General features: G+C 35.0%; 1 protein-coding gene across 1 annotated transcript in view; it reads left to right on the forward strand.

Annotated features, from left to right (window-relative positions):
- LOC145994362 (protein sidekick-1-like) overlaps window positions 1-15,118 on the forward strand; it is a 104,448-nt gene that overhangs the window by 9,751 nt on the left and 79,579 nt on the right. The window contains exons 2-3 of the mRNA XM_083130477.1: window positions 6,355-6,489; window positions 12,877-13,007. Of these exons, the coding sequence (XP_082986603.1) occupies window positions 6,355-6,489; window positions 12,877-13,007 (266 nt within the window). The remainder of the gene's footprint in view (window positions 1-6,354; window positions 6,490-12,876; window positions 13,008-15,118) is intronic.

The raw sequence follows: 15,118 nt of genomic DNA on the forward strand, positions 1-15,118 counted from the left end.
ATAGCAGTATAACTCAGTAAACCCTAACAACAACAATAATAGTATAATAATTTTAAAAATAATATAGTTTGTGTCTTAACATTTTGCTAAAAGCACTTTTCTTTGCGTTTAGAGAAGTTATTTGAATAAGAAACAAAATTCTAAAGTTAAAAATTAGTAAATATAAGATACAGAACGTAATAAAAATAAAATGTAAGAGAAGACCTGTAAAGTATTCAGTTAAAAGTAGAAAAAATCACTTTGTGCGTCCAAAATGCAATAACATAATTTATCTGTATAGATGAAATCGTGTTATTTGAATAAAACATTTACATTAACTTGTAAAGTTATCAGTAAAATGTTCAAGAAACACACTTTGTGGGTCCAAAATGTAATAACAACTCTTGTCTTATAAAATTAAAATCCCGGGTTCGATACCTGGTGGAGGCAAAAGTTGTTCGGATCCTACTTTAAATTGTAGGTCCAGTCCCGATTAGTCTTTCTGTGCATAAAGAGCACTTAAAACAACAAATCAATCAATCAATCAATTATAAGATTAAAATGTGTTATTTGAAATAAAATAAGCCTAAACTTGTAAAATATACAGATGGAAGTTGAAAAACAGACATCGTGTCTCGAAATTGTAAAAAAAAGTATTTCCTGAACTGATTAAATTGCGTTATTTGAGTACAAATTTACATAAACTTGTAAAATAATAAGTTAAAAGTTGAAAAACACACGAATGAAACATTCAAGCACACCCTAGCTGTACCTTTAGCTACATTTTACAAGATAACAAGGCTCTGATAAAGTCATAGTAAAATCCTTAGTGGTAAAACATAGTGTCCTGTGTATATGTTTTGAGAATATATTTCCCTAGCAGTTGTAACAAACACTGTATTCCTCAGTGTAATATGTATTGAGGATTGTCTTGTGTTACCTTTCTTTATCCTAGTGCCTCACACATTACTTTTTGAAAATTGGAAACTTGTTCTTTACAACATTTTATACTAGTTATACCTACTTGGTACGTACTTCATTTGAATATATTGTTTTCTTCTGATATCTGATCGGTACAAGTAAAATGAAAAACAAACAAAATTCCTTTAATTTTTGAATTTACAATTTTTATTATCCTAAAATAATTATACATGCAACTCCTCACATTAGTGTTGCTGAGTTTTGTAACACAATGTGTCGGTACATTTCTAAAAGTACACTATTGTTGTGAATATATATATATATATGTATATATTGTAAATATATATATATATATATATATATATATATATATATATATATTTACAATAATATTTACAATGTCCACATTGATATAATTTGATAGCCTTACACAATAATTCATTTAACATTTTCATTTTTTTTAACACGCTCCACGCTCTTTTCGTTAGATAGACAAAGAACAAGTAGTTCGTTCCCATTGGTCAAGCTTTGTTAGCTTTGTTCTAATTGGTGGTTACATTTTTTACTCCACTCACTTAATACTTATTTGGACTAGTTTATCATTACCAGATTACATTTACAACGGTATCAAAAGAAGTTTTGGGATATAGAAACCTTAAGAAAAAGAACTGGATATTAGAGGAAACTTGGAGAAAAATAGAAGAAAGGAAACACATTAAGCAAGAGATGAATATGTGTAAAACTAGGAAAAAGAAAGCAGAATTACAAGAAGAATAGAGGAAAAAGGATCATGAAGTGAAATATAGTGCGCGAGCTGACCGTAGAAAATGGACCAACAAGTTAGCCGGGAAGGCAGAAAGAGCAGTAAATGAGGGACATATGAAGGAAGTAGAAGAGACAGAAGATTTGCTTGAAATACCGGAAGAAATGCCAGAATATGAAATAGAAGATGAAATAACTACTAAAGAACCAACAAAAGAAGAAATATAAAAGCACTGAGAGAACAAAAGAGTGGTAAAGCACCTGGAATTGATAGCATTCCACCAGAAAATTCTTAAGGAAGACATCGAGATGACAAGAGAAAGAGAAACCACGTTTTGCAAAAATATGGAAAACAAAATCAATACCAGAAGATTGGAAAAGAGGTTTACTAGTAAAAATACCTCAGAAGGGAGATATTACTAACTGCAATAATTGGAGAGGCATAACACTACTTTCAGTTCCTAGCAAAGTTCTAAGTAGAATTATTTTAAACCGAATTAAAGGATGTGTTAAGAAAATGATCCGGAGAGAACAAGCAGGTTTTCGAAGCAAACGTTCCTGTATAGATCAGATAAATACATTGCGTATTATTATGGAACAGAGTATGGAATACTTCTCTAATATGCACCTTATATTTGTGGACTTCCAGAAAGCATTTGACTCTGTAAATAGAATGAAAATGTGGAAAATTGTAAAAGAATATGGCATTCCAGCACATATGATTGATCTGATTAGAAACTCCTATGATGGTTCCACATGTCAAGTTGTGCATGAGGGAATACTTACGGATCCAATACCAGTTATTTCAGGAGTAAGGCAAGGATGTATTTTATCACCAACAATATTTCTGATGGTAATTGATAAAGTAATGAAGAGGGTAACGAAAGGAAAAAGGAGAGGTATAAATTGGAGTCTCACCCAACAGCTAGAAGACTTGTGCTTTGCCGATGATATTTGTCTGCTGTCTCACACATACCGTAATATGGAAAAGAAATTACGAGATTTGGATAAGGAAGGGAAAAGGATTGGTATAAAGATAAATAGTACAAAGACAAAATCATTAAGAACAAATGTAAAAGAGATGGAAAATTTCCACTTGAATGAGGAAAATATTGAAGAGGTTAAGGAGTTTACATATCTGGGGAGTTTGGTGACAAATACAGGGGGAACAGAAGATGATGTTAGATCAAGAATTAGGAAAGCAAATGTGGCATTTATTCAGCTATATAAAGTTTGGAAAGCCAGATAAATTTCAATAAGAACTAAGCTGTGAATTTTTAGAACTAATGTGAAGTCAGTTCTCCTTTTTGGATGTGAAACTTGGAAAGTAACAAAGAAAATTACTAAAGACCTACAGACATTCATAAACAGATGCCTAAGGAAACTTCTGGGAATATATTGGCCAGATATGATCTCAAATGAAGATCTATGGAAACGTACGCAAGAGGAACCGGTGGCAATACAGATCAAAAGAAGAAAGTGGAAGTGGATTGGCCACACATTGAGGAAAGACCCATCGGCAATAGAGATACAAGCATTGAGCTGGAATCCACAAGGACAACATAGGAGAGGTAGGCCAATAATGAGTTGGGGAAGGACAATAGAGCAAGAAATATTGGAAGCAGGAAAGACCTGGAACGAGATAAGGAAGATGGCTGGAAACAGAGTCCGTTGGCGATGCTTCGTTGAGGCCCTATGCTCCGTAGCGAAGTAACAGGAAATAAGTCAAGTCACTTAAAACTTGTTATGACTGGTTTCTCATAACTCGATTAAACTGGTTTTTACCAGATTCTTGCTACAGCAAAAACATCTGCACCAGCCATCGTCTTTTGTTCCTTTCCTCCAGAGTCTTCCCGTGTCCCATATATCGGCTCTTTCCTATTCTATACGCATATAACACTTTCAAGATCATTTACCTTCCATCGCAATCAACAAGTCTTTCACCATCTTTTACTGTTTCGCGTTGCAAAAACGAACGCTAGCAAGCTATTCATATAGTAACAATACCAGGGCTTCCCTTTCACATTTCAATCCTGTTCATTAATATATTTTCTTTTTTACACTTGAAAGACATCTGCAACGTTCTTTTTGTATTATCGTTCGCATAGACGAGCTATTCACTCGGTAACAAAACCGCGACTTCCCTTTTGCGTTACAAAAACCTTTTCGTTACTTCTTCTTTTCTATCGGGTTCCCTTTCGCTTTACAAAACATTTTCATTAAAATTCCTTTTCCTTCGGGTTTCCTTTCACATTTCAAAAGCCTTTTCATTAAATCCTTTTTTCTCTTGTACATTTCAAAAACAGTTGAGCCCTTCCTTTGAACTACCTTCCGTTTCGAGTTACAAAATTCCGACCTAATCACTTAGTAACAATACCGCGTCTTCCCTCTTACACTGTAAAAATCTTTTCACAAAAATTTATTTTGTACCTTCTCGAAACAGCTGCACCCTCACAGTTGCACTATTATGAAGAACATGGCCGCCATTGATCTTTCGGTTTCCTTTTATATAAATATACCAAAAAATATTTTCATTTACTTTTCCCCTTCGTTCTCTTTGTTAATTACAAAAGAACATTATATATTCACCCTCTACTTCTTTTCATCTCACGCCAAACATGTCAAACTTGTTTACAACTCTTGTGAACAAGTGTGCACACACGTGCAATTGTTTAAAACATTAGGGGAGGGGAAGGGGAAAATATTAGCGTAACTTTGTTGTAAAATGTGTTTAACTGAAAGCCTTACTACTACCCCTGATGAAAAATGTTTTTAAAGAGGACTAGACATTCTACACTCTGTCTCGGAAAACTCTGTAGGAAGCAATAGAGGAAAAGTCCCCCACGAGAGGGTTCGATCAATGACAATGAGAGCATGGAGGGGAAACACGGCTGCTACTACCCAGCTGTTTGCAGCATCTCACACTGCTCTCTTCCGTCCACTCTCTTTCTCCCCTTCTCTACCAATGTGCATGGCGCTGCTCCATAGATTTCCGGTACAGAGTGTAACTAGGCTACGGAAAAGCATTTGAAACAATCACGTGTAGAGTTCAACAATTTGAGAATGGCAGACAAGAATGATATTTTTCTGAAGTAATGAAAATATATGAACACAAATCATTTTAATATTTTCAAAAAAAGACAATTGAAATTGTATATTCTATCTTTTGACATAACATGGGCTACATTGAAAGCTTACAAAATAATTTTTAAATGTTTAATTGTTGCATTTATGAATAAAAAAACATCAAAATGTGTGCATTCAGTACACTAAGTACATCCTGTCTACAGCGAGAGTAGGAGAACGCACATTATGAGTGAAAGCGACTCCGCGCGTTCAAAATTTACTTGCTACACGGCACATTTTGGTAGGTAGCTTCCCACTATTGGCGTCAAATGGGAGACATTATTATACTCTACAACTTTTGTAGGGATAATTTTCAAATTTTATCATTCTTAACAAAATTGTAAGTATAAAAATGTATTTTTTTTATCTTCTCTTAAAATTACTCAAAAACCATTGGTAATATTTAAAACTTGAAGAGCACCAAAATTGTAAAGTTATGTTGGCATTGAAGTTAAAAGAATGTCCCGATACGTCTACTAGTTTCAGAGATATGCATGATTTATTGAAACACTGCATATTGAATGTTAAGGGGGTGGGGACTACGGAGTGAGGATTGGGGACTAATGGGAAACTGGACCTCTTATGATGGTCTAAAAATAAACCAAAATTCAGATCTCTCATAATTATTTCCGAAAACCCTCCATTGTTTGCCTTTGTTTCCTGGAAGGTCTGTTCGTACACGGTGCAAATCCTATCAACCGTTTCATTTTGACGTTAATGGACATCCTGGACTTCTCCAGGGATATAATAAAGAGTGGTTGTATTTTGATTTATCGAACACGCAATGCATGTTCCCAAAGTGTGCACCGCTGCGCCTTGGGCGCCGTGGATGGCTCAAAGGGGCGCCGGGAAATTGTCTAACATTTCCACTGAAATACCACTTGTTTGTAATACAGAATCAGAATCGGACCATCGCAACAATTAAATATGTGATTATTTAGTACTTTTTTACATATAAAATATTTCTGAATTTGAACCTGTATGTGTATATTTCGTAATTTAAGGAAAGGAACCTAAACACTACCTGAGTATTGCAAGTGTTGTATAGGCCTACATCCTGACTTGGGCCCCGCGGAAAAATCTTCACACTAAGGGCGCCGTGAAACGAAAAAGTTTGGGAATCCCTGTCGTACGCACTCTACCGAATTTGCTTCGAGAGATTCATTGCACTGTTGCAAAAGCCCTGTTGGTGAGAATAATAATAATAATAATAAGCCTTCTCCTGATTCGATGTCGCCATTTGCCTCACAGAGCGCTCGCTACTAGCAGGGTGACATAATCTTCCATACACGAGACAATAAATTACAACCTTTCAATTTTTTTCTACAATTACTGGACTGCATTGGTCTCCCCGATGGCGGTAGTGTTAACCTCGTCGACATTATCTATATCCGGGGGAGGAACATACTGGATCAGGTCTCACTTTAAACTGTGGGTTCATCCTGACTAACCTTTCTATGCATAAAGTGTACTGAAAATAATATATAAAAATAATAAAAATAATATTCACATTGTAAATTTGTGTGTCTTGTTAATCCCATAAATACTTCTTTTCTCATTGTGAAGCGTGCGATGCTTGGGAATATGGCAATGGTTGCAAGCAAAGGTGCGGCCACTGTTCAGGATCTCCATGCGACGCCTTCACTGGAGAATGCCCTGGAGGATGTGACGAGGGCTTCCGTGCTCCAATCTGCATTATACGTAAGTGATCTTTTTTTCTACTGTACATACTACATACATACGAGATATATACGAGGGTTACAGCAAAAGTCGTGACAACCATTTTCTTTCCCACGATAAAGCGGATCAGGCAAGAGTTTCTAAAATATACAGTGGAGACCGAGTCACATGGAATGTATTGTGACGCCACTACACTGTAAAAAAAATACACTTTCTGCACACTTTTGGAACACTTCCTAGAAACTACTTTTGATCACTTCTTGTACACATTAAATGTGCACAAAAAGTGTACAGGAAGTGCTTCAATAGTGTACAGGAAGTGCTTCTAAAGTGTACAGGAAGTGTACACAAAGTGCAGCAAATGAAGTGTACAGGAAGTGTGCAAGAAGTGCTTCCAATATAAAGGTGTCCCAAAAGTGTGTAAGAAGTGTGCTGCAGAAACTACTTTTGATCACTTCTGGTACACTTTACACATTTGGAACACTTGTAAAAATACTTGAGCGACACTTTCAGAACACATTGAAAACACTTCTTGCACACATGAGATATATCGCAATTCAGTACTCATACTTAGTTTCTAGCATAAAAATACAGTTGACTCACATTTAACTTGACAATTGAAGGAGGAAAAAGCAACAACTTTCAACTGTGAACCTTAAATTTTGTGTGATGCTACAGAATTGAAAAGACACTGTCAAGGAGGAGGTAAAAAAAAACACATTCTTTATTTAACACATTCTGTATATACACCCAGCTCTGAAAAATTACTGGAAGCCTTTGACAATGGACAACGTATGAGTAATTATATGAAATTAATAGAGACAAATTATACAAAATGCTCTTTAACAAGACAAAGGTTATATTTTCCATTTATATGTTTATACACCAACACCACACACACACATACACATACATTGCTAGCCTTCCCGATTGCGCAGTGGTAGCGTCGTTGCCTTGAAATCAAGGGGTCCCGGGTTCTATACCCGGTGGAGGCACATAGTGGTTCGGATCCCACTTTAAACTGTAGGTGCAGTCCCAATTAGCCTTACTGTGCATAAAGTGGACTTAAAACACCAAATAAATAAATCAACATACATTGCTACAAACTACACATTCACTCTTTGCCAATCTGTAAACTTTTGGCAGAAAATTGTAGCCTTCCGAGACATTTTGTATTTATGTCCCAACAAAATAAACCCCAACACTGCCATGAAAGGGGTGCACGCTTTGGGGCAATCTACTTCAAGAACGTAGTATGCACCAACAAGTGCAAGTAAAAATGTCAGCAGGCTGGAGTGATTTTCTTCGTCCCTCACTTTGAAGAAACCTGCAACGAGGACCACATCTTTCACTTCCTTTCCCTCCATGAGCAGCGCAAGGTAGGGCGCTTCGTTTTCGAAACCCTTTGTAACACCTTTTGAAAAGTTGATACATCCTGGAAATATATGTACATATAACATTCATAAATGCAGGTTTTCTTATAGAAAACATTACTTGAATATTAAGTTATATTTAAATCAACCAAAAAATGCTTAGTAGTAGTCCAAAATATAAATAACATTACACTTAACTGTAATTCTTTTAAGAGCTTATGTGTGATTCAAATGGACAACAAATTAATTTTAAAAACTTCATTATGGTTATTTCATTAATATTTGTCAATGTCTTTGAAAGTACACAGTATCGTTAGAGTATCATAATTCACGATCTTATACGTAAAAATATCCCTTTCAAAGTGTGCCAATTCATTTATTTTTTTAAATTCTTTTTTAGTAAATTCCAGATACAGAACAATGTAGCCACTCTACACTGCTATTACTTATAATGTTACAATGCTCTTTTTTAATAAAAGGAGATTTTTTTAAAAAAATAACACTTCGTAAGGAGACTCGAACGTGGGACCGTTAGATGTGCAGTTCAGAACTCTAATCACTACACCACGCTTTTACCTTTCCTTGAAATAACAATTTTTATGTATTCAGTCAGTCCAATATTGTAAATGTCGTTGGATATTAATGTAGTGAACTTTCACTTTAATTTTGAATTGCTTTTCTTGTATTAGCAGCTATCTTCGAGAAAGAAATTTCGAAGTGATGAAGAAAAATATTGGTAGCTGTTGTGAAAATCGAGTTATTTCTTCTAACTTATTATTATGATTAGACATTATTAATGGAAAATATCTAGAAACTTCTACATTGCAGGACGCATTAAGTACGCTTGATGCACATTAAGGCTAATCGGCTCTCGACCTACAGTTTAAAGTGGCCACATTGTGTATCCACCAGGTATCGAATCTGGGACTCCTTGATCACAAGGCGGCGGCATTACAACTACGCCATCGGGGAGGCTTCGAAGTATTTGAATGTTTATAAATAATGTAAGCTTTATTTCAACATGCGAATCATCAAACTAAAGGAAGGACTATCAAACTATCGGCAAATGTAATACTGATATTTGTTTAGAGTTTAATACAATAATACTTGCTTTTATTCCTTTCACGTATTTCATAAATATCTATTGTGCATATGGCAACCCTGAAATTGAGCCTTACTTTACATGCAACCCACCAGCGCCTTACGTAATTTGGGTTGCCTAGTTTAAAATGTCGTTGTCCTAAAACTTTTGAGAGACACTGTACAACACCACTTACAATAGTGTACATAAAAAATTTACCAGGAACTTTACTTTTCATCAAATGGACGTACCATCATTATTTTTGTTATTCAATTAATTTCATTTTTTTTTTACTTCTTTGACATAAATTTCCTTGCCATGACTGTTGTTATTACACAAATATTAGCGGTCTTAACTACACGTAAGCCAGACGATAAATATTTGCTGTTTTATCTCTGATTTCATAGCGTCTTTTTACTATTTATGTAATAACAATATTTTTTAGTCAAGATATAGAAAGAACAAAATAAGTATAAACGTTGTCTTTCCTCCGTTTCTTAGGCTGTCGTTACATACAAGAATACTCCATACGCAACGGAGAAATGAAGTACTAATTAATTAATTTTCATGTTACAAATAATTATTAACGTATTAAATAGAAACACTTCTATTATTAGGCTATATTTCTGAGACACTTGGCTCGGACTGGCTCCCCAAATTATATATTTCTATATACGTGCCTAGTGATGTGACGAGTTAGTATGACTCGGTAACTAGCCTTTGTTACTTTGTACTGGAATTATACAAGTATCGGCATCGGTATCGGCAAACAGTGGCGTGCCCAGGATTTTCGAAACGAGGGGTTTAGGTATACATTTTTTAGTAGTCAGCCCTCATTTTGCCATCTTTTCCTGCATTTGATGTTCCTTTTTTAGGATTACTGGTCCAAAAGGGGAGGGTTATAACCCCCACCAACCCCCTTTGGGCTCGCCACTGTCGGAAAATGGTGGGAATTACTTCCTTTCGGTCGAGGCCCCATCATGCCACTATGAATTGAAAAGTCAGTCTGACGTGACATGACAGAGTTTTACTTAATGTTAGATGAGGTAAATAAACTCAAACTTACCTTGCAACTCGTTTCTGAATTAAATATCTCCAAGTTTCTCTAACACACTAAGACATCCGTAGCACATCAATGTGCAAAGAAGAATGTGTCTCTTTCTCTCCCTCAACAACGGCTCTCGTCAGTGTTGGAACCAGATGTGGAAATGGTTGGGGGCCAACTTTCCCCAAAGCGAGCGGCAAACACAGGTCAACGGACCTTGGTTGGGGGGTTGCGAGTGGGTTCAAATTACAAGATGCCTTCAGTTTGACCCAAAAGGTCCTGGCATTCCAAACATTTGGAAGTTTCGCTACACATTGTCAAGTCATGGACACCAAAGCTTGCTTTTCAGTAAAGGTTGAACTTTTCCCATTAGTTCGAAGCAACAAGCTTCGTCCATGCATAAATAGTTTCCGTAACTTTCTCCTTCATTCAATCTTAACTCATTCTTCTAATTCGTAATTGTTATCGCGAAAAACATTTCCTTGATTTTTCACATGGTGGGGGGCAGAGAGATTTTTTTATCCCCGCCAAAGGAAATGGAAACCAAATTGTTTGAATTTTGGCAATATAAATTTGGTAGTTTCATATTTTTGTATTCTTTACCATCTTCCATTTTATTTTTTCACCATTACAAAGTAACATTATCTGCAACCAAAAACAAATAAAAATATCTGATTTATTCCTAAATTTTGCAATTTTGTAGCAAGAAAATCTCGTAGTGACTCTTGCGAAAATAGTTCCATGGCTGCTAAGAAACTATACGTTCTGAAACATTAAATAAAGATATTAGAATAGAATGCTTTATTGTTGTTAAGCAACCTCAAGTTGCAATAGACAGTGTCATACATGTGCTTTTCTTAGATCACGATTTTATTTTGAAATTACACCAAAATTTAGTTACTATTCAGTACATTAAAACAAACAAGTCATTACATTCCAGAGTAAAATAAAATGATACTCACTGCTTCTTTTCTTCTGTGGTTGGTTCTTCTTTTTAATGCAGCAAATTTATTTTCTATAGTCACACAAAAACATACAGACACAATGGTCGTTGAGCACGCACAGACTGTTTCACGGACTAAATTGTCTGCTCCGGTTACTCCCGCAATTTGAAATTATTCTTAATTCCTAATCGTCCCGATTCCGTAAGGCGAAGTAAGTGGCGTTACATAATAATGATGATGACAAGTTTCCAGCAACAACCAGCCCGCCGAAGTTAACGATCTGTTTTGGTGTGCTTTAAAGATGAATAGTTCGATTTAAGAAAATCTATTAATTTTCTCGGAACATTCAACTTGCTCCTTCTTCAATTTTAATGAGATTTATCCAATTATCAAATTGGTACATTAAACAAAAAAGTATTGATAGTTTCATGATGCAATGCGATGTCCATGTGTTCCAGGAAAAAAAATAGTTATATTTTGTTATTGTTTAATGTTGCTTGCTTTCAAGTGAGTTACTGCTTTATATAATGAAATTGATTTATGTTCATAAGATATTCATTTGTCAAAAAAGTATAAAATAACAATCGATATGACCAACAACACAAAATGAAATCATGTGCTACAAAGTGTACAAGAAGTGTACAGACTTACTTTAAACAAAAGTGTACAGAAAGCGTTGAAGAAGTGCGCACAACTTTGAATGCGTCGCCAAAGTGTGCAACGAGTGTACAAAATTTCGTCATTTCGGGTCGCACAGATCTAGAACACTTTAAGTACACTTTTGCAACACCTTCAGTACACATCTTGTGCATATTATATGCAGGAAAGTGTACCAAAAGTGTACAAGAAGTGTATTTCTTTACAGTGTAGATGGCAGTGGCTCTCAAGACATTGAACTGAGGAAAGTCGGAAATCAGTGCGTGTTTACAATTGTGCAGGATGAATGTGACCCTTCATGAACAAAGTTCTAATTGAAAATAACAGTTCTCCGTGGAATGAATGCGAGAGAATGTCACACTGAGCTTGTGGAAGCTATAGGGAATTATGCTCTACCATACCGAACTGTTACGAGATGGGCAGCAGCATTCGGGAGTGGAAGAGAAGCAACTGTCGACATTGAATGTTCAGGACAACCTGTGACTGCACGTATTGTGTATTTTCATCTACCCTGAGACAGATCTGTATGTTGTTCAAAATTCATACATTAAACGTTAGTATATATCGTGACCTTCCAATTGTACATTTTACAATTTCTTGTCTGACCCGCATTACAGAGGAAAACATTACTTTTTCTGTAACAATCATATATATATATAAAATTTATAATAATTAACGTATAAATAAATATATTAAATAAAATAGTAATGCCAAGAAAAACTGTGAAAACATTAATATTTCATCTGACTGAAGTTCATTTTCTTAAATATTAGAAAAATTTCTTGATTGAAGTAATATTCCATCATTTGTTACATTTCATGCTTATCCAAGGTATTTGCGGTGATGATATTCTGATGAATTAGAAAATAGCAGCTTGAATGCAACTAATCATTATGTCTTAACTGTTATTTGAACCAGGTACACCTGATTTAGCATGGTACTTCAATGTGATGACTTCCAAGGAAAGGTTGAATAGCTTCCCCCATGCTTTATTGTTCACGCATTTAACCATTTAACTGCAACGATATATTTCTGTCCTAAAACACTAATCGTAACTATCATCTCCAAATTAGCAGTATTCTTAGCAATACTTTGATTTTATGTAATTTCTTTCAGGTGAACTTTTAAATACGAATTGCTTTGTCCTCTACAAGTAAGGACTTGCTTCTTTCAAAGTTTACTTCACGGTCTTAGATAATGAATGTTCATGTGTACAAAAAGTGAAATATGCCACTGAAATGAAAACTTACATTAAAATATCGAGTACTAACACTTTTCAAATATCAAAATTTCTTTATTAATTTTCAGCCTACACCTTTGTGAAAAGCTCACCGCAATTGGTGCAATCCAATTTCCGAGATATGAGCGTCAGTATCTCTTTGGATGCTGAGAATTTTAGAGGAGATGGAAACCCTAAGTTCTATCAAATACAAAGTCGCGTAAGTGAGAACATTCTTGTATTAATATATTTTGTGAATTTTACAGATATGCCGACATATGCAGACATTTATCGGTGGCAGTAATGTGTCGAGTGTTCTCAGGATGTCATAGAGAATCTATTGATGGTGTCTAGGCATGGATATATTTTAATTTTGGATAAAATATTAAGTGAACAGAAGATACAGCAATTACTTGCCTTCAACGCTTATAGAATGTTGCCTCTCAAAGGAAAAAATACGTTAACTGCATCAATTTTAAATGGAACAATAAGTCCAAGAGCTTATTTCGTTCCCAACGTTTCAGGATAGATGAAAGCTGGCGGGACAGATTTCTTTGATGTTTTACTTGATTTATCATTGGTCATTACAGGAGCGTTAATGAAATCTAGTCCGTATATTACGCAAACCTTTCAGTTTATCAAATTAGAGAAATGTTTTTCTTCTTCCTTTCCCATGAGAACCACAATTTTCGGGGAAAATCTGGTTTTCTAGATGAACGAGCATTACATTATGCAGAGTCTCCTTGCTTGGACTTGATAACCGTTTGTGTTGAGTGCCTGAGTTTTGATCTCACTAGCGCAGCTCCATTATTTCAGTCACGGCTTGATGGTGTACGAAACACTAATTTCAACTAATCACAACCAATTCCCATAGATTCAAATAGCCATAGAGCGAAGTTAGATAATGGAAAAGCTAAAAGTATGACTCGATTTGCAGCTGTGTTGGCATTTATAATCGGGTATAACCGAACATGCGGAGATCTTTCAGACTATTCCATGTCAGTTCACACAGTCTATGTCACACTCCGACACGAATTTCGAACAAATTGTGTATATTGTAGCTTTGACCTAGGTAAGAGTCCATGCAAGTTTTCTATTCTCTGTGCCTTATTTGCTGGTCCATCTTATCTTCCAATCGGTTACTTCTTTCGAAATGTATGTGTCTCCTACACAAAGGGACATTTACCTCGTAGATTGATTTTCTTGAAGAAAATCATCTTATCAACTCATTTTAGAGTTTTACCATAATCTGCAATAAGTGTACATCTGTCTTAATTTCTTTGCAAAGCAATATAATGTTTAAACTATGTAAACTTTCTGTGTCGAGCATTAGAGCTGAGGCTTTTTGAATAATAATAGTACCTTGTTTCTACCAAATGTTTGACTGGATACAAGTTATATCTACTGATTTAAGTGAGTACAAACCCCCTTGCTACCTTCGTTCAAAACTTTCGAGAGGTACATTGTTTCCTTGTACCTCCTTTCCTGTGCCACTGAGGAATGTCATGAAATGTATTTCTGCCCTTCTAATGTGATTATAAATACAATCTTCTTCAATTCTATGAATGAATTCAATCAACACCAGATTTAAGGTATGGGTCAATTAAAAAAAATAAGACCACGATTTCCTCCATCTTTGATTTATGGAGTCTTCAGGAAATTCGTACGTTACAAAACCCATTTTTACTTATTGAATCATTGATAATACAAGAACGACGGTAGCCAGCCACTTTTATCAACGGAAACATGCTTACACACTTTTGAAAGAATTTTGTTTAAAATGTTAATAAATGTTAGTAATTACTGCAATATAATCAGTAGCTGAGAAAAGAATGGGATACCATAACAAAGAAAAAGTAAGCCATCGTTTGATAATGAATGTCATAATCTAATAGAAATTAGAAATCAGGCTAGACTTAGGTGTTTAAATAACTCTGATGATACAAATCTAAGTAATTATAATAGAATAAAGCAAGAAGTTAACCGCACGTTTAGAAGTAAAAAAAAGAGATTACTTGAAAAGTAAAATTAACGAAAGTGAAACAAACAGCAAAAATAATATCAGAGATTTATATAAAGGTGTAAATGGATTGGGAAAGGGGTGGCAAAAGTAAACTTAATTAAAAATAGAAGCGCAATTGTTTGCGTGACCCAAGCAATATTTTAAATTGATGGAAGAACTACTTTAATGAACTTTTAAATTTTCATGTGGGAGATAAAGCAGAAGTAAATGAAGTACACACAGCGGAACCTTTACTTCCAGAACTTAAATTGACTGAAGTTAAAGATGCTATAAAAGTCTGAAAAATAAAAAAATGCACCTGGTATTGA

Source organism: Lepisma saccharinum, chromosome 10, assembly GCF_977018435.1.
Source record: "Lepisma saccharinum chromosome 10, izLepSacc3.1, whole genome shotgun sequence".
Taxonomy (NCBI): domain Eukaryota; kingdom Metazoa; phylum Arthropoda; class Insecta; order Zygentoma; family Lepismatidae; genus Lepisma; species Lepisma saccharinum.